This window comes from Mytilus galloprovincialis, chromosome 9 (assembly GCF_965363235.1).
Source record: "Mytilus galloprovincialis chromosome 9, xbMytGall1.hap1.1, whole genome shotgun sequence".
In the NCBI taxonomy this organism is placed as follows: domain Eukaryota; kingdom Metazoa; phylum Mollusca; class Bivalvia; order Mytilida; family Mytilidae; genus Mytilus; species Mytilus galloprovincialis.
In genome coordinates this window covers 27,641,289-27,666,221 of record NC_134846.1, presented here as the reverse complement: position 1 = coordinate 27,666,221, position 24,933 = coordinate 27,641,289, and the positions used below count along the sequence as shown (strand labels likewise).

Below are 24,933 nucleotides of genomic sequence, written 5' to 3'. Positions count from 1 at the left end.
CTCGACAACTTCCTGTTTACGGAACACTTGCATATTTTTACACTATTAATATTATCCACTTGGGGGGGGGGGGGGTATCATCAGTGAACAGTAGCTCGCAGTTTCACTTGTTATACCTCTAACTCAAGTGAGGGGTATATTGTATATTGATTAATTTTTATCTATCTGTCTATCTATCTGTCAATGCATCTGTCCATTCTTCCCTATTTAAAATTTTATCTGTCACTTTTTTTCATCAACTACAAATCAATTTTCTGCTTTCAATGTATAAATATTGGGTTATTTATTCAACATTATTGGTTATTTCATGGTGGCCAGTTTTTATTGGTAGTGGAAGTTGGAGTGACTTTAGAGAACCATTGACTTTTAGCAGAAAAGCTGGCAATCCTTATAAATTAAGATCTGAGTTGAAAGTACCTGCCAAATTATGGGGTTTTGAACTCACAAATATATCTTAAACATGTTTGAAAATCAATGCTGATCACATATTTTTAAAAGAAAAATGCCCTTTTGAGTATTATATGGAAAATGGCTTGTTAGTGCACTTAATATGAGAAATAAGGAGATGTGATATGAAACAATTTAAACAAGAGAAAATACAGCCTAATATGAATAAAACATTAATGATATACAGCAGTAAACCACAACCACTGATTTACAAGCTCATGACTTTAGACAGGATAAAATCTAGTTTGTTGGTGCCAAATTGCCTTCATTTCTCTCAGATAGTCTTGTAAGTGCATTCAAATGTACAATTCTTGCCAGATTTTATCAAATTTATATCAAAGGGTGATACCAGCAATGTCTCAGACAAGTTAGATAATGATTTTTATTAACTATTTTAAAAACAGGAATAGAGTTTTGAATAATCAGTTTAGTTTAATGCAGATATCAGACTAGAACAACAGGCTACAGAGTTATTCATTTTGTAAATATGTCTTAGAAAATAAATCAAGAATTTAAAAAAAGGTCCACATGCAAAATATTCCTAACTTAAATTAATATGAAAGTAAGTTCTCTACTGACTTGAATTATGTATAAGTATAACTTTTCTTTTTAAGGTGGCCGAAGACTATTATTATGCTGTACCTATGGATCAAGAGGGTGTTAATTCATTTGTGGCCATCAGTAATGTGGTATGAGTGAAATTATTTTTTTTAAGCAAATGTTTAAGTGGTGTGATATTTCTATACAAAAATGTGTTAAATTAGTAATGTATGTGATCAGCTGAGTAATTTATTATACCCCTGTTATGAAAGGAGGGTGGTTTACTGATTTACATCTGTCCATTTGTGTGTCCATTCCATGAAACTTTTATTACACATTTTTCAAGTCAAACCTTCCTGAGATTTTAAATGGTGATGTTCCCTTGTCATCATCTAATGGTGTTTAAATATCTCAACTTGTGCGATTGGCTCATGTATGTAACACAGTATTTAATTTTAAAGAAAGAAATCTATGTATTACTGAAAAATTATTACATCAGGGTTTTCGGTATCATAAAATAGTCAAAACATTAACCGTACTAAACTTTATAATCAGTACATGGACATCATTAGTAAATATAAATCAACATACAGACATCTTATAAGTTCAGATATCATATTTCACATCCAATATTTTATGGTAATATTCTTTACAAAGCACAAAAATGTGGGCATTTGCCCCAAAAGCTAACCAAACCTTTAAACAGACTTATAACGAAGTGATAATGTTACAATACTATTGTCAGATCATTAGATGGCATACTTTGGTATTAATATGGGAGAGATTGTGGTTGATTTTCATATGATGAAGACATAATCTTTCAATCAGTTTATTGCGAACCCAATCATACTTTACCAAAGATTCACCTAATACATGTAATAGTTACCTGTCTATTTAAACTTTTGGCAGTTCTATTGTCCCATTGAACAAATACAACAGGTATTGTTCTCTGTGTAGTTTATTCACTGAGACCTTTAAATTTCTTCTAAGAGAAATCTATCACTCATTGATTAATCTACCTGAGTAAAAAATTTGTAAGGGTTCCACAGAACCCAGTGTCTCGCCTACTTTTGCTGTAAATGGCAGGGTCAACAAAAATGAGGAAAAAAATCAATAAAAATATTCCTCTTGATACAATCTTTTGATTTTAAGAAGCTTCTGTCCAAGTTTGGTAAAAATCCAGGATAGTTTATGAATTTAATAAATGTTTTAAAAACTTTAACTGCAGACTGTACATGTATGTAATGTTAACTGTAAGAAAATCTTAAGTCCATTTAAAAGTAAAATACGGAAAAGATGGATTTATTTTTTTACAAAATTTACTTCTGGATACTATCTTATAATCATAATTAAGATTCTGTCCAAGTTTGGTACAAACCCAGGATAGTTTAAGAAAGTTATTAAAATTTTAAAAACTTTAACCACAGAGTGAATGTAATGTTTCCCCGCAGAAAAACTAAGTCCAATTAAAAGTAAAATATGGAAAAAAATGGATTTATTTTTTTACAAAATTTACTTCTGGATTCTATCTTATGATCATAAATAAGCTTCTGTCCAAGTTTGGTACAAACCCAGGATAATTTAAGAAAGTTATTAAAATTCTAAAAACTTTTACCACAGAGAAAATGTAATGTTTCCCGGCAGAAAAACTAAGTCCATTTATAAGTAAATAAGGTAAAAATGGAATTTTATTTTTACAAAATTTACTTCTGGATACTATCTTATGATCATAAACAAGCTTCTGTCCAAGTTTGGTACAAACCCAGGATAATTTAAGAAAGTTATTAAAATTCTAAAAACTTTTACCACAGAGTGAATGTAATGTTTCCCGGCAGAAAAACTAAGTCCATTTATAAGTAAATAAGGTAAAAATGGAATTTTATTTTTACAAAATTTACTTCTGGATTCTATCTTATGATCATAAACAAGCTTCTGTCCAAGTTTGGTACAAACCCAGGATAATTTAAGAAAGTTATTAAAATTCTAAAAACTTTTACCACAGAGTGAATGTAATGTTTCCCGTCAGAAAATCTAAGTCCATTTATAAGTAAATAAGGTAAAAATGGAATTTTATTTTTACAAAATTTACTTCTGGATACTATCTTATGATCATAAACAAGCTTCTGTCCAAGTTTGGTACAAACCCAGGATAATTGAAGAAAGTTATTAAAATTCTAAAAACTTTTACCACAGAGTGAATGTAATGTTTCCCGGCAGAAAAACTAAGTCCATTTATAAGTAAATAAGGTAAAAATGGAATTTTATTTTTACAAAATTTACTTCTGGATACTTTCTTATGATCATAAACAAGCTTCTGTCCAAGTTTGGTACAAACCCAGGATAATTTAAGAAAGTTATTAAAATTCTAAAAACTTTTACCACAGAGTGAATGTAATGTTTCCCGGCAGAAAAACTAAGTCCATTTATAAGTAAATAAGGTAAAAATGGAATTTTATTTTTACAAAATTTACTTCTGGATACTATCTTATGATCATAAACAAGCTTCTGTCCAAGTTTGGTACAAACCCAGGATAATTTAAGAAAGTTATTAAAATTCTAAAAACTTTTACCACAGAGTGAATGTAATGTTTCCCGGCAGAAAAACTAAGTCCATTTATAAGTAAATATTGTAAAAATGGAATTTTATTTTTACAAAATTTACTTCTGGATTCTATCTTATGATCATAAACAATGACGACGACAATAAATGACGACGACACCAACGACAACGGAATGTAGGATCCCTTAGTCTCGCTTTTTCGACTCAAGTCGAAGGCTCGACAAAAATGTAACTGCTAAATTGATAGAAATAACATGTTTAACATTTAAAAAACTACATGTGTTTTTGTATTTATTGTATTTCCAATCTGTTGAATGTAAACACTAATTCAAACATTAATAAAAATTGATTTCTGACAAAATTTTCAACATTATTCCTATTTCAATAAAGAAATAGACCAGAAACCCCTAAAAGAGTTATGTTTTTATTAAGGCCGTCTTCAAAGTATTCTATAGCTAAACAATCACTAAAAAATGCAAATTTCGATAGGAACAATACTTAAGTTTTTTAAAAATCTAAATTTTATGATTAGATAAGTGTTTATTGTGAAACGAATGAAAAATATAGTATTAGTATTGAATAAACACAAATTCACATGCAATTTTTTAAATGTTAAACATGTTATTTCTATCAATTTAGCAGATATATTTTTTACTCAGGTAGATTAATCAATGAGTGATAGATTTCTCTTAGAAGAAATTTAAAGGTCCAAGTGAATAAACTACACAGAGAACAATACCTGTTGTATTTGTTCAATGGGACAATAGAACTGCCAAAAGTTTAAATGGACAGGTAACTAACAGGTGAGTCTGTTGAAAAGTATGATTGGGTTCGCAATAATTGAGTTCTGGAGCTGGCATGTTAATGACTGCTAGAAGTCCATTGTGTATTATTGTCGTTTTGCTTAGTTTCTTTTTGTTATCTATTTTGACTCTGACTCTGAATTCATTTTAACTGAGTTTTACTGTATATATTGCTGTCAGTTTATTTTTTCTACATTGGGTAGAGGAATAGGGGAGGGTTGAGATCTCACAAAATACGTTTAACCCCGCCACAATTTTGCAAGTGTCAGGTGCCTCCCGTCTGTGTTAGTCTTGTATGATTTTTATACGACCGCAAAATTTGAAAAATTTTTCGTCGTATATTGCTATGACGTTGGCGTCTGCGTCGTCGTCGTCGTCGTCGTCGTCCAAATACTTTTAGTTTTCGCACTCTAACTTGAGTAAAAGTGAATAGAAATCAATGAAATTTTAACACAAGGTTTATGACCACAAAAGGAAGGTTGGGATTGATTTTGGGAGTTTTGGTCCCAACATTTTAGGAATTGGGGGCCAAAAAGGGCCCAAATAAGCATTTTCTTGGTTTTCGCACTATAACTTTAGTTTAAGTGAATAAAAATCTATGAAATTTTGACACAAGGTTTATGACCACAAAAGGAAGGTTGGGATTGATTTTGGGAGTTTTGGTTCCAACAGTTTAGGAATTAAGGGCCAAAAAAGGGCCCAAATAAGCATTATTCTTGGTTTTCGCACAATAACTTTAGTATAAGTAAATAGAAATTGATGAAATTTTAACACAAGGTTTATGACCACAAAAGGAAGGTTGGGATTGATTTTTGGAGTTGAGGTCACAACAGTTTATGAATTAGGGGCCAAAAAGGGGCCCAAATAAGCATTATTTTTGGTTTTTGCACCATAACTTTAGTATAAGTAAATAGAAATCTATGAAATTTAAACACAAGGTTTATGACCATAAAAGGAAGGTTGGGTTTGATTTTGGGAGTTTTGGTCCTAACAGTTTAGGAATAAGGGGCCCAAAGGGTCCAAAATTGAACTTTGTGTGATTTCATCAAAAATTGAATAATTGGGGTTCTTTGATATGCCGAATCTAACTATGTATGTAGATTCTTAATTTTTGGTCCCGTTTTCAAATTGGTCTACATTAAGGTCCATAGGGTCCAAAATTAAACTTAGTTTGATTTTAACAAAAATTGAATCCTTGGGGTTCTTTGATATGCTGAATTTAAAAATGTACTTAGATTTTTAATTATTGGCCTAGTTTTCAAGTTGGTCCAAATGGGGGTCCAAAATTAAACTTTGTTTGATTTCATCAAAAATTGAATAAATGGGTTCTTTGATATGCCAAATCTAACTGTGTATGTAGATTCTTAATTTTTGGTCCAGTTTTCAAATTGGTCTACATTAAGGTCCAAAGGGTCCAAAATTAAACTAAGTTTGATTTTAACAAAAATTAAATTCTTGGGCTTATTTGATATGCTTTATCTAAATATGTACTTTGATTTTTGATTATGGGCCCAGTTTTCAAGTTGGTCCAAATCAGGATTCCATATCAAGTATTGTGCAATAGCAAGAAATTTTCAATTGCACAGTATTGCACAATAGCAAGAAATATCTAATTGCACAATATTGTGCAATAGCAATTAATTTTCAATTGGAGTTATCTTTCTTTGTATAGAATAGTAGTTGATAATATATATGGGAAATTTGCCAGACATGACTATGATGTCATTTTCTATTTTTATTTGCCAATAACTTTATGTAAATAACTTCATTGGAAATTTGCCAATATAAAATGTTGCTGATGAAGCTTTTTTTCCTTATCTTATCTAAAATGTTTTTAGATAATGTATGTTGGACATTTGCCAGACATGACTATGATGTCATTTTCTATTTTTATTTGCCAATAACTTTATGTAAATAACTTCATTGGAAATTTGCCAATATAAAATGTTGCTGATGAAGTTTTTTTTATTGTTTTATACAATAAACAATGTATATTCACTTTTACTACCAACCAATCTTTACCATTCAGTAATAACAAGCACTTTATTTTACATTTTAATATTTTATGATGTATTTAAAAGAGTAGTTATTGTTGCAAACTCCATTAGAAATTTGAATTGATATCAGTTTTGGAAAAAGGGAAACGGGGATGTGAAAAAAAGGGGGGGGGGTTTAAATTTTTCTCATTTCAGATTTCATAAATAAAAAGAAAATTTCTTCAAACATTTTTTTGAGAGGATTAATATTCAACAGCATAGTGAATTGCTCAAAGGCAAAAAAAAACTTTTTAAGTTCATTAGACCACATTCATTCTGTGTCAGAAACCTATGCTGTGTCAACTATTTAATTTTAGATTTAAAAAGTTTGAAGAAATCTTTAATTGATTTGTAAAATCTTGACATTTGTTTTGTGTAAAAAAAAACCATGTAATGTCAAAAATTTTATCACAATCAAAATTCAGAGCTGTATCACGCTTGAATGTTTTGTCCATACTTGCCCCAACTGTTCAGGGTTCGACCTCTGCGGTCGTATAAAGCTGCGCCCTGCGGAGCACCTGGTTAATTTGATTTCACTTAGATATTTTAGAGTTTAGTATGGCCTCCATTATCACTACACAAATACATATTTTTGTTAAGGGGCCAGCTGAATCATGACTCAGGGTGTCTGATTTTCTCGTTGTATAGAAGACTTATTGATGGCCTAGGTTGTTTTTTGCTCTTTGGTTGGGTTGTTGCCTCTTTGACACATTCCCCATTTTCATTCTCAATTTCATTTAATATCTTAGTTACCAATTGCTTAATTTTGTCTCCCTTAAATGCAATTGCATCAATGAAAGTAATAAAAGTATCAGACACATCATAAATGACTTAAGTAAGACGTCTTTAATCTTATTCCTTCCATCATATAGCTGACTGTGCAAGGACTTAGAAACTTCGAACATCAACCATCAAATCAATACTGTAAAATCTATCTTTAGTATTATCAGAAGTCCATTGTATTATAGATAAAGAGATTTTTTGCATAATTTAAAATTTATTATATTTTTGTAGGATCTTCAAGACTGGATTTGTATTTGTAAATTAGAAAGAAATGAAGAAAGATGGTGAGTATTGTGTACATAGTTGCCAAGTTCTGACAATGATAAATCATGATATGACATATCAAAAGCATGTAAAAACGTGGGAAGTAGATGCAACTGTTTTTTTTTAGATGAACATTATTAAAAATTATTAATAAATAAAATAAATAGTCAACTTTAAACATTTATTGCATTCAACCGTGACCCGTTTTGCTGCTTTTAAAACAACACAACTAGGCACATATTTAAAAGTACTGCCAGTTTGTATACATTTACATGATAACATATATATAATTGCTATTTGTCAAAACTAAGATTTACAAAGATTTTGTCATTAAAAGTGTCATTTATGTCTTCCATTGCTGTTCACAAATTATACATATTGCTATTCAGTGGCGGATCCAGAGGGGGCGTAGAGGGAGTATGCCCCCCCCCCCCCCTTTTTGCTTGGACTTTTTTTTTTTTTTTTTTTTGTAAAAGGATTAATAAGTCTACACTTCGTGAACTTTGCCATTTCAGGTGTATTTAATTTTTAGGAGACAATTCTTTACATATAAAGATTTTTTTTTCGCCAGTATTTACTGATTATGTCAAAAGTAAAATTACAAAATACTGAACTCCGAGGAAAATTCAAAACAGAAAGTCCCTAATCAAATGGCAAATTCAAATGATAAAACACATTAATGAATATACAACAATTGTCATATTCCTGACTTGGTACAGGCATTTTCAAATGTAGAAAATGATGGATTGAACCTGGTTTTATAGCGCTAAACCTTTCACTTATATGACAGTCGCATCACAGTAGATAAATTTGGTATGGTTGAGTTGACCAGTTCGTCGAAAAAAGGTCACTCAGTCATTTTGAAATTCAAATTACAGGAACACATTTGCAATTTTGAGCATGAAAAATCATAAGACCTTCAAAGCGACAAAGGAGTGAGCAAGAACGTATTGACTTCTATTTCACAATTCAACCAAACAGAAAGTTATACTCTATTATACTCTCATGAAAAAAAGTTCCACATTAATATTATTTACCTACAAAATTATGTTTAACCCCAAACGCCCGCACCTATCTTAAAATAACATAGCTGAATAATTATCCCCAGTCAGTATAAGCTCTGGATAGATTTAAAGTGCAAGGTACGAACTATTTGTTTGAGGAGGCAGTCTTGAGATATTTGAGAGAACAAATCTTACTCTACTTTTTGCCTTAAGGGCATACGATACAGTTTTGAACCTGTATTTACAAGTTGATGAAAATTTGCATATAGGCTATTTTTTACCTGATTAAATCAAATATGTCATAAAAAATATACCTTCATGTGCTACTTTTTGAGTAAAATGAGGTCGACATTTTGTATATTTGCTCAAAATTTAGATTTGTGTCCGTATTTTCTTTTTCGAAAGAACGACGTAACTTTTTTGCTTTAAAAGATAAACACAAATTGTTTTTTGTTAAATAATCGGTAATTTCTGTATTTTAAAAGTATCATTGAAAATTATGCAATTTTTATTCCGAATTAACTCTATATTTATCAAATGTTCATGAATAGATGAAAAAACGTCATTTTTTGCTGCATGTTTATCAAAATTAAAAAAATTGCGCTATTTACAGTTTTATAAAATTTGGGTCACATAATCTCCTTGCAAAATGAAACAAATTGCTGTTTTAAAAAATAGGGGTCCATGCACTCGTTTTCAAATTAAATTAGTTTGAATGATAAAAATCAGCCGAAAAATGCATCTATTCCTGATAAGTCATAGTTTGACGTCGTGAAAATAACATTTTACGTTAGCAACGTCATTACCTTCCCTGTAACTGTATCGTATGCCCTTAAATAAAAATTCTGGCCGTATTTGTATTGAAAACAACAATCTTGTCCACTTTTTGGCTAATAGAAATGAAAATTTCCAACAGAATAATATAGCATTAAATGAACATAATGAATAAAAAACGGGCATATTTTTTGGGGGACGGGGGTTTGTATGAAATGATATATTGAATACTTTTATCAAGATCAGACTGCAACCTGCCTGCTGGGTTTGGCCTTTATGTCTACATTTTTCGACCGTCATTCATAAATTCGTTGTCATTTCAGACTCATTCGTAGCCTTTGGTTAATTTTCAATTTTGTTGGGTCAAACATATCAACCAAACATTTGTATAAAAATTGCTTGTTGCTCGTATTGTAAAATTAATCGAATAGCGCGACGTGTGTCTTGTTTACAACAAAAAATCTGTGAGTTTATGCTAACTTAACATACAACATGTTTTTTCCATGTCTATTTTTTACTGACAAGTCCCACATCAAATATATCAGTTCTTAGCTTTTGACCCATACTATCATTTTATGATAGACAATTTATGGGGAGAATACAACATCAAAGATGTCCAACCCTTACACTTAACAGCAACTATAAAATATACATGCCCCACGTCACGAACCGTATAAAAAGTGCATTTTACACTTATTTTATGTTTTTTAGCCAAAAAAAGGTCCCAAAAATTTTTTAGGCTCGCTGCACTCGTCTAATTTAAAAAACTTCGCCCCCCTTTGCAAAATCCTGGATCCACCCCTGGCTATTGGCTGGTCAAAACTAAGTAGTTCATAATAAGAAAGCTGGTACGTATACTCTGAAATCTGATCAAACAATTCTGTGATGTTTTCTTCCCTTTTCGCTTGTGGAAATCTGTTGGCTAAATTTGAAACTGAAAAAGAAAAATATTTAATATTTAATAATTTGAATACCATTGAATGCTTTATCAAATAGCTACAATTGTAGTTCTCCTATCACACATATTTTTATGATTACAAATGATTGATAATGTTTGCAGTTAATAACATTGTAAAGACATAGAATAATCGTATTGTCAGTTGGCAAATTCATAGAAATAAAACAAAACAAAACTAAATCAAATAACTAAACACAATTACATGCAAATGAAAGTATGACTACAAACAAACTAAAGACACGATTCAAACACAATACACATAACTAGAATGTTAATTCTAACAATTTTAAAAACAAATCAGCAAAATATCCATCTCAGCTACTACTATACACTCTGTTTGAGGTCAAGATCTAAGACATTGCTTGGAACATCAAATACTTTAAGATTACATTAATTTAAACTTTCACTTTATTAAATTCACTGAATTGATATTGACTTCTATAAGACTTGTAACATCAATAAGATGTATGGCTCACTATGTAAAATTCCTGTTGACAGATTTTTGAGGAAATACTATAATGAAAATCATTCTTTATAAATGAAAATATGTTGTAAGAGTGCAAATGTGACAACTCTCCATTAAAGTCATGAATATGACAGTTGTTATGCATTTGTTTGATGTGTTTGCGCTTTGGATTTAGTCATTTGATTAGGGACTTTCCTTTTTTAGCTCACCTGGCCCAAAGGGCCAAGTGAACTTTTCCCATCACTTTGCGTCCGTCGTTGTTATCTTTTACAAAAATCTTCTCCTCTGAAACTACTGGGCTAAATTAATTCAAACTTGGCCACAATCATCACTGGGGTATCTAGTTTAAAAAATGTGTCTGGTGACCCGTCCAACCAACCAAGATGGTTGCCATGGCTAAAAATAGAACATAGGGGTGAAATGCATTTTTTTGGCTTATAACTCAAAAACCAAAGCATTTAGAGCAAATCTGACAGGAATAAAATTGTTTATCAGGTCAAGATCTATCTGCCCTGAAATTTCCAGATGAATCGGACAACCCGTTGTTGGGTTGCTGCCCCTGAATTGGTAATTTTAAGGAAATTTTGCTGTTTTTGGTTATTATCTTGAATATTATTATAGATAGAGATAAACTGTAAACAGCAATGATGTTCAGCAAAGTAAAATTTACAAATAAGTCAACGTGACCAAAATGGTCAGTTTACCCCTTTAGGAGTTATTGCCCTTTATAGTCAATTTTTAACCATTTTTCGTAAATCTTAGTTATCTTTTACAAAAGTCTTCTCATCTGAAACTACTAGGCCAAATTAATCCAAACTTGGCCACAATCATCTTTGGGGTATGTAGTGTAAAAAATGTGTCCGGTGACCCGGCCATCAAATCAAGATGGCCGCCATGGCTAAAAATAGAACATAGGGGTAAAATGCAGTTTTTGGCTTATAACTCAAAAACCAAAGCATTAAGAGCAAATCTGACAGGGATTAAATTGTTTCTCAGGTCAAGATCTATCTGCCTTGAAATTTCCAGATGAATCGGACAACCCGTTGTTGGGTTGCTGCTCCTGAATTGGTAATTTTAAGGAAATTTAGCTGTTTTTGGTTAGGCCAATTAAAATTAATTGATAGATTTTCATCCCCGCCCGCCCCGAATTTTTTATTTTTTAAAAAATATGATTTCCGGATTTTGTTCATGTCCGTTACCGGTAACCATCGATAGTTTCATTTCATTCAAAACTTCCTGTTTCAAACTTTGGTTTTGTATTTCTTCGAGTAATCTAATGAAAATGATTAAGTCGACATATATTCTGCTGCTCAATGATAACATCAACATCTACCGAAAATAAAGATTGAATACGAGAAGGGCATGAAATATTCGGGTTATGAGTAAAACGATGTGTCTAAAAACGCAAATCGCGGTATGTCACAAAAGATTAGAAAACCGTTCTTATTTTTATTTATTACAATGACTTTGTGTCAGGAAATTGGGGTGTGAATGATATCCAAAGCGTAAGAATCGTGGAACACACTGGTACAAAAGCATGACTGGCTTAAAGAAATTGACAAAAGCACAAACTTGTTAGATTTATGACCGTATATTGAGCTAAACAGAAAGTCTACAAACATATGCATTTTATAGCAAGCCCTTAGTTTTACCTTAGATGGCTGTCGTTTTTTGTTGACAAACAGCAAACACCCTCTGTCCCAATATCCTCAATTCATTATTTAAACAACAACTTCTTTTTGGTAAAGTTCATAATTATATCATGTTGCATCTTGGTTTAGCACCAACACTATTACTTTCAATACTGTTTGAGTTTTTATTTTATTCTGTACTCATAACACTTGTGTTGCATACATTTGTACCAATGCATTTGATTAATTTTATGGGGACTACACAACATCGCTTAGAAAGCAAACTGAATTTGGTGAAGGTATAGTCCAACTGAAGAGAGCATTTCTCTACGTTTTTTAAGTTAACTATAAATAGACATACCCGTAGCCAGGGGGGGTTCGGACGAACCCCCCCTTGAAAACAAATAATGACTGTTAAAGTCAACGTTCTGTTCGAATTGTGACTGTTAAAGTCGAGTTTTTGGGGCCAACGAACCCCCCTTTGGAAATTCCTGGCTACGGGCCTGATAGAATTCTAAAGTTTCAATTACATGTATGTATAACAGTAGTTGCAAATCAGAGATATTCATTCAAGAGTTTGAAAAGTTATGTACCATTTCTTAAGCATGTATATACATGATATAAGCTTAGTTTACACTTGCTTATACCCTCCGCGGTATAAAGAACTCGTCACAAGAAATAAAATTTAAAAAATAAAATCCTCCCACCCACCCCATTTTTTTCAAAAATCTGGATGAAAATCTACTTATTAATTTTAGTTGGCCTTATTATCTTGAATATTATTATAGATACAGATAAACTGTAAACAGCAATAATGTTCAGCAAAGTAAGATTTACAAATAAGTCAACATGACCGAAATGGTCAATTGACACCCTAAGGAGTTATTGTCCTTTATAGTCAATTTTTAACAATTTTCATAAAATTTGTAAATTTTTATTAACTCACCATCACCAAAACACAATTTTGTCATGAATCTTTCTGCTTCCTTTGCTTAATATTCACATAGACCAAGGTGAGTGACACAGGCTCTTTAGAGCCTCTAGTTTGAATTTTCCTCGAATATCAGTTTTTTTGTATTTTTACTTTTCACAATGTATAAATAGTTAACAAGTATAGATCAAAGAAAGGCTTTCTATAGGGAGCCTTGACTCACACTGATGTGAGCAGTAAGCTATAAAGGGTTCCAAAATGTACTTTTTTTTAAGGCAAAACCTGCTGATCTTGAGTTGATTTTTGGTAAGGGCTATTCCAGAAAAAAATGTATGGGGGGTTGGAATAGCCCTAAATTAGTATATGAAATAAATAACAGATAGAATTTACACCATGTGATTTGGATTCAGTTGACTTTTAAAGATAAGGCTGGTACAATTGATCAAAGCATGACATTAATTGTGCCTCTAAATTAGAAATTCTGCATTAAAGGACCCTTGCTTTTACTTAAAACCTTCTGGATTTTCTTGTAATGTATTACTTATTCTTTACAGTAAGACGTGTAAGAGTTTATCACAGAAAGGAAAAATTATTCCTACATTTGATTCTTACAGAAAAGTAAGTGGGAGATTCTCTATAATAATTTTAAGATACTAATGAATACATGACACATTTGTAACATTAAATTGGCATGAGGTGTCAAATTCATGTTCTCATATTGGATTTATAACATACAATTAGGTATGTCCAATTACAATACGTCAGAAATAAGCAATTAACAGTGCTTATGTTTACATAGCAAAATTCTATCCAAATGAAATATACGGTTGGAAAAATGTTACAGATGAAATTGTAAGATTTTTTTTTTTCACAGGAAAATATTTCATTGTGAGATCTTTTCCATTGCCATGAAATTTTATCCTGAAAGTTAAAACATTAAATTGTCATATCTTGTACGATACCTTATGGTTCAAATTTTACATCAGCCATATGTCCTATGTTCTTTGAAGTTTCTTGTGAATTTTTCACATGAGTAAAAGGATAACTATATTTGGTACTGTAATCAGGATTGTATAGTTTGCACTGTACAATGTCTACAACCGCCTGCTCGCCATTAAATTTCAGGTAAAAAAATACCCATCTTGTTTTTGTTCAGAAAGGTCTTTATGAAAATCCTATAATTTCCTATCAGGTGTACATGTGGTTGTTTGCTGTATTTTCATTGAAAAACCCATTTTTGATCACCAAATAAAATTTTAAAATGCTTGTAAACTATTCTAAAACACTTCAAAAGTGTTCAATTAAGTAATTTTCACAACAACAACAAAGCAATTTAGAAACTTCAACTTGTGTATGTTAAAAACAGAAATTCTACTAGCACATCTAAAGGAAAATAAATACTAATTAGAGAGTGCAGGCTAGACATTTCAGTGTGTGCACTCTTGTTAATTAGTTCTACTGTCTGCATGCAAGCCTATAGAAAATGTTTTCAATTGTTGACCATTTATCTTTGTGGTTCACCTGTACCCAGGAATTTAATAAATAATGATAAATTCTAAGTATACATCTACTTAAAATGCATAAAACTCTGATATAGAATAATTTCATTTTCCTACATAAAAATATAGTAATTTGGGAAGGATCAATTTAAGCCAAATATGAATTTCAAGTTTATCAAAAAGTTTCAAAATGGCTGATATTTAATTCAACCAGTACAAAACATGGGAGGCGAATCCATCAGAGATGTTATTCACTCCTAGAACAATTAATTTTTTAGGCTTAAATGCATAAGATCAAAAGAATGAATTTTGAGACAGTCAATCTTTTAATTAAGTTGTTCAAATAAAGTTTGGAGACTTATTATTTTTGCTCAGTTCTTATTATTATTTTTTTTACTCAGTTCTAATTATTATTTTTATGCCCCACCTACGATAGTAGAGGGGCATTATGTTTTCTGGTCTGTGCGTCCGTTCGTCTGTCTGTCTGTCTGTTCGTCCGTCTGTCCCGCTTCAGGTTAAAGTTTTTGGTCAAGGTAGTTTTTGATGAAGTTGAAGTCCAATTGACTTCAAACTTGGTACACATGTTCCCTATGATATGATCTTTTTAATTTTAATGCCAAATTAGAGATTTTACCCGAATTTCACGGTCCACTGAACATAGAAAATGATAGTGCGAGTGGGGCATTCGTGTACTGAGGACACATTCTTGTTATTATTCTTTTTCTTTTTCTTTTTAGCTATCCTGACTTGAAAGGTCAAGTGAGCTTTTCTCATCACTTGGTGTCCGGTGTCCGTTGTCCGTCGTCTGTAAACTTTTACAAAAATCTTCTCCTCTGAAACTACTGGGCCAAATTTAACCAAACTTGGCTACAATCATCCTTGGGGTATCTAGTTTAAAAAATGTGTCCGATGATCTGGCCATCCAACCAAGATGGCCACCATGGCTAAAAATAGAACACAGGGGTAAATCATATATTTTGGCTTATATCTTTGAAACCAAAGCATTTAGAGCAAATCTGACACGAGGTAAAATTGTTGATCAGGTCAAGATCTATCTGCCCTGAAATTTTAAGACGAATCAGACAACCTGTTGTTGGGTTGCTGCCCCTGAATTGATAATTTGAAGTTGGTTATTAGCTTTGCAAAATGAACATCAACAGGCTTTAGATTAAGGTAATAAATGATAAGTGAACAAATTTTTAAATATTATTTATTGATTTACCTGAAATTGCCACAGACAAAAAATATGTCACAATAGACTGATTAATTCCTATAAACATGATAAAGGAAATCAATTTTTATGTTATTGTAATTTATAAATTGCAAAGTTTTCTTTTAAGGAGACTCGTGGGTTGTCAGTTTATTTTTGATTTATAAGTTTGACTGTCCCTCTGGTATCTTTCGTCCCTTCAAAAAATTCAGCAAAAATTAAAACATTTTTTTTTCCATTACAAATTTTATTTATTACACTAATAGTTGCTACTTTAAGATATGGTACAAATATCAACCAAAAAAATCAATTCATTTTGGCCCCAGATAACTTTTAAAATGTTTATATCATTGAAAAAGCTCCAAATTATCTCCCTTTGGTGAAGAATTGTCAATTTTTTGCATCAAAATTGAAATCTTTTTTTAACTCATTGGTGACAGACAGATTGTGAGCTTAAATGAACGGTGACCTCATATTTTTATTTTATTTTTCTATTAATTATAGGATCAAGTTTATTTATAGAAAAAAATAGCGAAATCCTATATTTGAAAAAAAAAATTTTTTTTACCCGTGAGCCCCCTTAAGGTTAATTAATATGAAGTTGTTTGTCACATTAATTTGGAATCTTATTTCACCTTTTCATTATTAATTTTCTAAAATATATGTCAAATAAGGGTTTTTATCCAGAAAGTATGGGTCACTGATCATTAATAAGTTTTTGTCAAAGGTAGTTAGATATGAAGTTGTGGTCACTTAAACTTGATAACTAGTACATCTGTTCATTATGATATGAATTTTAAAGATATATACAAACTCGAGTTTTATGGTACTCTGACTATGGAAATGTGATAGCGACAATATTTCAAGTACTGTCCCATAAATAAGGACCAGTTTAAGTCATCTAGAATTTCAGGCTAGTTATATTGCTCATTTAATTATTTTCTATTTTAGATTATTCATATAGACTACAAAGATTATCCAGAGATGACACACGTGGTTTTGATTATAACAGCTGCTCCAACTCAGGTTAGAACTGGACAAATAAAACAATTTTCCTTATTTAGCCCTTTGATTTTCACTATTTACAAATAAAGTAAAAAAAATTTCATACTCCCTCCAGATTTTGTATCCCCTGGTATCACACTGTAGGAGTTTAATAATGGTATCAGTCCTCTGTCCAGCTAAAACACATCAGTACTGAGAGACCTTTTGATTTATAACTTTCATACTTAGAAGGATTATTTGTCGTCATATCTCTTGATCATCAGTTTGATTTGACAATATTTATGGTAGTCATGAAACTTAATTAACAATCTATACTACTAAAGAAAGAGATAGGTTTCATGAAGCTGGAACTTCTCTGAAACCGTACTAAGTCGGAAATGTTTGTGTTAGGATGTATAAATGTAGTGTTTTGTACTTCCTAAATTTGTCTTTGAAAAATCTTTTTTCCACAGAATTATTTAATTTTTGAGTAAATTTATTTCATTTTTTTTTATTCACAAAGAAGTGTTTTTTCATGAGCAATTTGTGCATTAGACATTGTCCAAATTTATGCCTCTCTATTTGTGTTGTGTCATGATGAATAAACAATACAAAGCCTATTAACATCAATCCATGTAACTACAAAAAAGTCTCAACATAACAGGAAGTTTGTTTTACATTTATACCTTTATTATACCCCACGCAACGAAGTTGCGGAGGGTATAATGTTTTTGACCCGTCCGTCCGTCCGTCAGTCCGTCTGTCCGTCCGTCAGTCCGTCCGTCCGTCCGTCAGTCCTGTTTCTTGTCATCGCAACTCCTCTCAAACCACACAACAGAATTTCACGAAACCTTTTCAGATGAAAAGGACATACTATGTAGTTGTGCATATCGACAGGAAATTGCGATTCAATTTTTTTTATAAGAGTTACGCCCCTTTGAACTTATTTGCTTAATGTACTACTGCAACAGTTTGTCATCGCAACTCCTCTGAAACTACACAACAGAATTTCACGAAACCTTTTTAGATAATAAGGACATACTATGTAGATGTGCATATCGACAGGAAATTACGATTCAATTTTTTTCTAGGAGTTACCCCCCTTTGAACTTATTTACTTTATTGTACTACTGCAACAGTTTGTCATCGCAACTTCTCTGAAACTACACAACAGAATTTCATGAAACCTTTTAAGATAATAAGGACATACTATGTAGATGTGCATATCGACAGGAAATTACGATTCAATTTTTTTTCTAGGAGTTACATCTCTTTGAACTTATTTGCTTTAAGGTACTACTTCAACAGTTTGTCATCTCAACTCCTCTGAAACCACACAACAGAATTTCATGAACATTTGTAGATAATAAGGACATACTATGTAGATATGCATATCGACAGGAAATTACGATTCAATTTTTTTTTCTAGGAGTTACACCCCTTTGAACTTATTTGCTTCAATGTACTTCTGCAACAGTTTGTCATCTCAACTCCTCTGAAACCACACAACAGAATTTCATGAAATTTTGTAGATAATAAGGACATACTATGTTGATGTGCATATTGACAGGAAATTATTATTCAATATTTTTTCTTATACAATTTTTTTTTCTTACACTTATTTAAATTCTCCAATGACAATGTGGGGACGTGGGGTATGTGAGCATGCTCACTAAGGTTCTTTAATTCAGTTTAAAATTAAAAAAATATTCGATTAAATTATTTACTTAACCTCTGTGCACATGAGAGATTGGACTGTGGGACAGATATTACAAATAAACATGCTAAAAATCTAAGATATAATTACCTAATTGTGACGGAATATTTCTGTACAAATATCTTTTTGCATAATACTTTGTTTTCACTAAGATATATGCAAGATCTCTTCTTTCTTCTTTTTTTATTTTCTTTCTTTGGATTTGCAATGCATATATTAACACGATGAGTAAAATAAATGAATTATTTACAGGTTGAAGTGATGGGTGACTCCTATAACAAAGATTACAGACATCTGTCTTATAAACTGCCTTCAGTTCCAGACATAGTAATGACCTATCCAGAGAGTGTCACTAAGGGAGTCAGTGTGCTCACATTATATAATGATTCCCTTTTTTACAATTTACAACTTAAAGGTCTGGATAGTGTACTGAGAGCTTATACTGCTCAACTTGTACCTAAACACTGCACTTCTAAAAAAGGTAAAATGTTACTGCTAAACTTGTACCTAAACACTGCACTTCTAATAAAGATAAAACTTTACTGCTTAACTTGTACCTAAACACTTCACTTCTAAAAAAGGTAAAAGTGTACTGCTAAACTGATGCCTCAAGAATTGACATACTGATACAATTTATAGTTGTCCTTCCTTTCTCCTATATAACCCTACTCAGTTGCTCTATAATTCTTGTATCATAGCTTTGAGACATTAGTAGGCATTATCAGCTATGTCAAAATGTCTGAGAAGAAATTATCAACTATGTCAAAATGTCTGAGAAGAAGTTATCAGCTATGTCACAATGTCTGAGGAAATTATCAACTATGACAATGTCTGAGGAAAAATTATCAACTATGTCACAATGTATTAGAAAAAGTCATCAGCTATGTCACAATGTATGAGAAAAAGTTATCAGCTATGTCACATATCAGAGAAAAAGTTATCAGCTATGTCACAATGTATGAGAAAAAGTTATCATCTATGTCAAATATCAGAGTAAAAGTTATCAGCTATGTCACAATGTATGAGAAAAAGTTATCAACTATGTCAAATATCAGAGAAAAGGTTATCAGCTACATATGTATTTCACATATTACAGAAAAAGTTATCAGCTATGTTACATATCAGAGAAAAAGTAATCAGCTATGTCACATATTAGAGAAAAAGTTATCAGCTGTGTCACATATCAGAGTAAAAGTTGTCAGCTGTGTCACATATCAGAGAAAAAGTTATCAGCTGTGTCACATATCAGAGTAAAAGTTGTCAGCTATCCAAATATCAGAGAAAAAGTTATCAGCTATATCACATATCAGAGAAAAAGTTATCAGCTATGTCACATATCAGAGAAAAAAGTTATCAGCTATATCACATATCAGAGAAAAAGTTATCAGCTATGTCACATATCAGAGAAAAAGTTATCAGCTATATCACATATCAGAGAAAAAGTTATCAGCTATGTCATATCAGAGAAAAAAGTTATCAGCTATGTCACATATCAGAGAAAAAGTTATCAGCTATGTCACATATTAGAGAAAAATTTATCATCTATGTCACATATTAGAGAAAAAGTTATCAGCTATGTCAAATATCAGAGAAAAAGTTATCAGCTATGTCACATATCAGAGAAAAGGTTATCAGCTATGTCAAATATCAGAGAAAAAGATATCAGCTATGCCACATATCAGAGAAAAGGTTCTCAGCTATGTCACATATCAGAGAAAAGGTTATCAGCTATGTCACATATTAGAGAAAAAGTTATCAGCTATGTTAAATATCAGAGAAAAAGTTATCAGCTATGTCATATCAGAGAAAAGGTTATCAGCTATGTCACATATTAGAGAAAAAGTTATCAGCTATGTCACATAGGATTTGCGTGACCTTGTTGTATGGGTCAAGTTAGCCACATATGGACGCAATTCCGAACAGCACTATATTAATATATCTTGCAGAAGAAATCAATGACAACAGTCTAGATTGATAAAACATACATTTTTAAAGGCAGCTAGTGCTTTTAGGCCTGACTTTCAAGTCATCCTGTTCATTTTTCCTTACGCGACATCCAACATATCTATGTGGGGGGTCATTTGGCCAGAAACAGATCCAGAAATGTTTAATTTTCTCCTCCTTCTTTTGTGGTATGAAATGGTTTTTGTTTCTTTCATTTACGTTGGGATATAAAGAAACGATCAGTTGTGTTGTTCGTTTTAAAAACTTTTTATTAATGTGTATTTTGCATTATAAGCAGTCAATCTGATTACAAACTATAATTATTTGAATTGCGTGTGGAAAGAGGTCGGGTCAATTTTGAGTGTTAACTGCCATCTAAAGATATTTTTAAATTATTTCAGTCGTTGATATTACAATTAAAAGTCGACTGAACATGAATTATATTGCATATTATACAATTTAAAGCATATTTCTGTATGTGAAGCCGTATGACGTTATAGTTATTTCCGTCTCAGTTATATAAAGTTAAAATTATCGTTCCTGAATAGGTGGCGCCGTTGTAGCCAATCTGGGTCTCGCTAATTAGAGACAAGAAGCGTCAAAAAGTGATAAGAAGCGACAATAAAATTAATTTGGCGACAAGAAGAGTCCAGAAAGCTATTTAGCGACAATACATAAATAAATAAATATCATTGAAACAACTTATTCCTAACAGATATTGAAAAAAATATGCATTATTTTTATTTAAGGGGTGGCCGGTTATAAAACATTTTTTATATTACATTGATAGGTACAAAAATATTTTTTTATTAAGAAGAAAGGGAATGTCTAGTTTTTTATTGAATATAAAGAATATGTTTTATGCACACGCTAAAAATTGGAAATCAAAACTTTTGTAAAGATTTTCCAACTTACTTTTATAGAATTTATTGAATCAAAACCATGCAATATCATTACCTTTCTAACAGTGAAATTCGTCGTTCTCGATAGGAACATCATTAATAGGTGTGGCTAACACTATCATACCTTATGAGAATATCCTCGTGAGAGAATAGCGATTCGCGTGTCCCTTGTTTCTTATTGTCGCTTCGTCACTAAATTCTTCTTGTCTATAATTAATGAGACTGGCCGGTTCCGTCCTTAACTTCCGTTTCTGCACTGCAAAACTACCACATTTTCAATTAAAACATTAACGATGCCTAGTCATTGTTGTTGTGTACTTGAGTGTCATTTAAGAGGAGGACATGCATTTCCAAGGAAAAATTGGATCAACGCCATGGCTCATACGTAGATTGTCACAATGAAATTTTGGAGTCCATCTCAATCAGCTGTTGTTTGCAAGGCACATTTTATTGAAAACGACTACGTGCAGGAAACTATTCATGGTAAAACTTTATTTTCTTTAAGAAATATATACTGTTATTTATATAATCGCCATGCAATTAAACCAAAGTCTGTTTGCAACCGCAATTATCGTTTTAGAATTTTCAGAAAAGGGAGGTTAATTCAAGACGTCATAATTTTTGGGATTACAATCCAATGTGATCTGTTTGAGATTTTTGGTGAATGCTACAATATTAAATACTGTGATTACTTTAGCAGTAATTATGTTAATTTATGATGTAATGACAGGAATGCACAAGCCTATGCCTCATAGGCTTTCTTGAAAAAATATCAATGACAAGTTAAACAGAAACAAAACAATGTCATGAAATTGATGTTCTCTTCTATATTGTAGTTATTTAGGTATGTGTGTTGCATAAGTCTTTCACAAGTTTAATAAAAGCTAATGTTATAAAACTTTTTTCAAGGCACAAACCCAGCTTAAAGAGACATGTCTACTGCCATTCCCAGCCTATTTTCATGCACCAAGCAAGAGACTGAATGGTTTGCAAAAATAAAAATCAGGACAGTGTCCTGTTAAACCAAAAGAACTAAACTGGATGAATATTGTAAGAGAAATCTGGAGGAAAGTTTTGATTTGTGAAATTGGTTTTCCTGAAAAGTCATTCATCCTGCAGAAAGGATTTATCATGTTTATGACTGTCCACTACCGACTGATGAGCTAATGTTGAGCTTCACAGATGGAATTATGCAAACACTATGCCTATGTTTTCAGCACAGATTTCGCAAATCATGACACAGCCCTGCATTTTTTTGTACCTGTTAAGAGTTGTATACTAAATTTTATTTTTATATAAATAAATTTTTATTGTGTAATTTTAGAACTTGTATTTTGCCAAAGGATGCATAAATGAAAGTGGTGCAATTCATTTTGCTTTGATATATACATTTGAATTACAATTGTAATGCATATAGAAATAAGGAGATGTGGTATATACATGATATTTAGTGAATTTATCAAAATAAAGTGCATAAGAAATGGGTATAAGCAGTTACAGGTACTACTGTACAATCTCCAACAATGAGCAAAACTCGTAACGTAAATAGAATTTCATAGATTTACAAGTAAGTTTTGTTTTTGCGTTGAATCATTTTCTTCTATTGTCTTAATTGCAAATATGGGAAGTGGTTACAATGCTAATACACAGCTATTATATATGACCACCAGATGTCATTGTTTTTTTTTAATAAAAAAATCCTTTTTCATTCATACCTATAAATTACTTTATCATGTTTATACTGAAAAATAATTTTGCTTGGAGTTAGAAAAAGTAGGGTGATCAAAAGAGTTGACATCTTACTATGTTCATTTACCATTATGTTACTTGATGTTCTTGCAATACACACAGTACAGTGACTCAGTCAATCTTTGTGAACTACTTTTCATAGGATGGTAGTGACAGTAACTGAATATGCGTATATAATCAATAATCCTTTCATTCATCTATGAATTTTTTTTTATAGGTCAACATTTCTTTCAGAGTTCTCTGGTCTTTTCAATAAAGTTAACATATTTTCCTTTCACCATAAATAGGGTCACAAGAGTCTAAAAAAGTCAATTGTAGATGTGTTTTGGCAGATAAAAGGCATCACACATATGAACAGAATCAGGAGATATTTTTTTCTATATATTAACAAAAGAAGGCAATATGCACTTACCTTTATGTGTTTTTTTATATAAATTAGGGGAGATTGTCGTTCTTACAATAATTTTAGAACTATTTTGTCATCATCATCAACATTCACCAAGTGTTATCATGAAAACAAGGGAATTTTAATAGGGTTTTTATTTATAGAAACATTTATTGATAATCATAAACAAATATATGAGTTCAGAGGGCAAACATTTGAGATCGTTCGTAATTGTGTCCAGTCGTAATTGCGTCCGGTGGGGCTAGGAGATATAGGTCTTTTACAATGTTTTGACTATCTTGTCACAATATGACCAACAATTCAATTTTCTCATTTATACAGTAAAATTTTGCTATGTCATACATTCTAAATGACCTAGTTTTTATTTAGTTGATCCCCAAAAAGTTTTTTATTGTATATTTGGACTAGAAATTGATAATGAAATAAATTTCTAGTTGCCTGACCTAGATTTGTTAGACATAGCCTGTTCTATTTAGGTCTATTGTTTTTTGGCAAGTAATTCCAGTGTGCCACAATGTATTGTACCACATTTACTGCAGGTGGAAAGTTACTGTTACTTGTAAAAGTGAATGTGTGCATTATTCAACCAATCATATTATTTTGCACTCGTGTAATACCAGACATAAATGGTGCTTATTTCTGCTTTCTCTCAATATATTTATGATATGACAACCATCTGTTTACGGTGCTAACTTCTTGCTGGTTTAAACTTGTACCTAAACTAATGCCTCAGAAGTGGAATTCTTACACAGATAGTTTCTTTTTTTTCCAAACTTTTATAAAAAAAAAGCTTTAAAAAAACTAATTATAAAAACAAGGATTTTTTATGACAGACACTTGTTTTGTTGACAAAAGACTAATTTAAATGATGCTGAAATCAAAAATGTTAAAAAGGACAAATAAAGTATGAAGTTGTAGGGCAGCGAAAATCCTAATTTCCGAAAGGTATTGCCAAATACAGCTAATGAGGGGGGCAAGGGGTTTAACTGTTATGCTGTTATGGGGCAATTTAATTCTTTGTTATCTGTTATTTTGAAAATATATTTGCTGTTAGCTGTTATATTGTCTTATTCTTTGTTAGCTGTTATTGGGCTTTTAGTTATTTTGTTATTTGTTATTGTGATAATGTATTTGCTGTTAACTGTTATTGAAAATTGGAATGTTAGCATTTTTTTTTTACAGTCAATATTCGGTATAAATTGAAGAACTTTGGCCATTGGGGTCCACCACTACTAATATGTTTGTCCCGTATTCAGAGAAGGATTCCATTAACATATACCCATCACAGAAGTGAGGTCCAGGACAATTCAAGTATATCTTATGAT

At 31.4% G+C, this 24,933-nt stretch overlaps 1 protein-coding gene across 2 annotated transcripts in view; it reads left to right on the top strand.

Moving 5' to 3' along the window:
* LOC143044723 (GPI inositol-deacylase-like) overlaps window positions 1-24,933 on the top strand; it is a 166,030-nt gene that overhangs the window by 87,655 nt on the left and 53,442 nt on the right. For both annotated transcript variants that reach the window (XM_076216825.1, XM_076216824.1), the window contains 5 exons: window positions 1,062-1,136; window positions 7,401-7,453; window positions 13,752-13,815; window positions 16,858-16,932; window positions 18,860-19,088. In XM_076216825.1, the coding sequence (XP_076072940.1) occupies window positions 1,062-1,136; window positions 7,401-7,453; window positions 13,752-13,815; window positions 16,858-16,932; window positions 18,860-19,088 (496 nt within the window). The remainder of the gene's footprint in view (window positions 1-1,061; window positions 1,137-7,400; window positions 7,454-13,751; window positions 13,816-16,857; window positions 16,933-18,859; window positions 19,089-24,933) is intronic.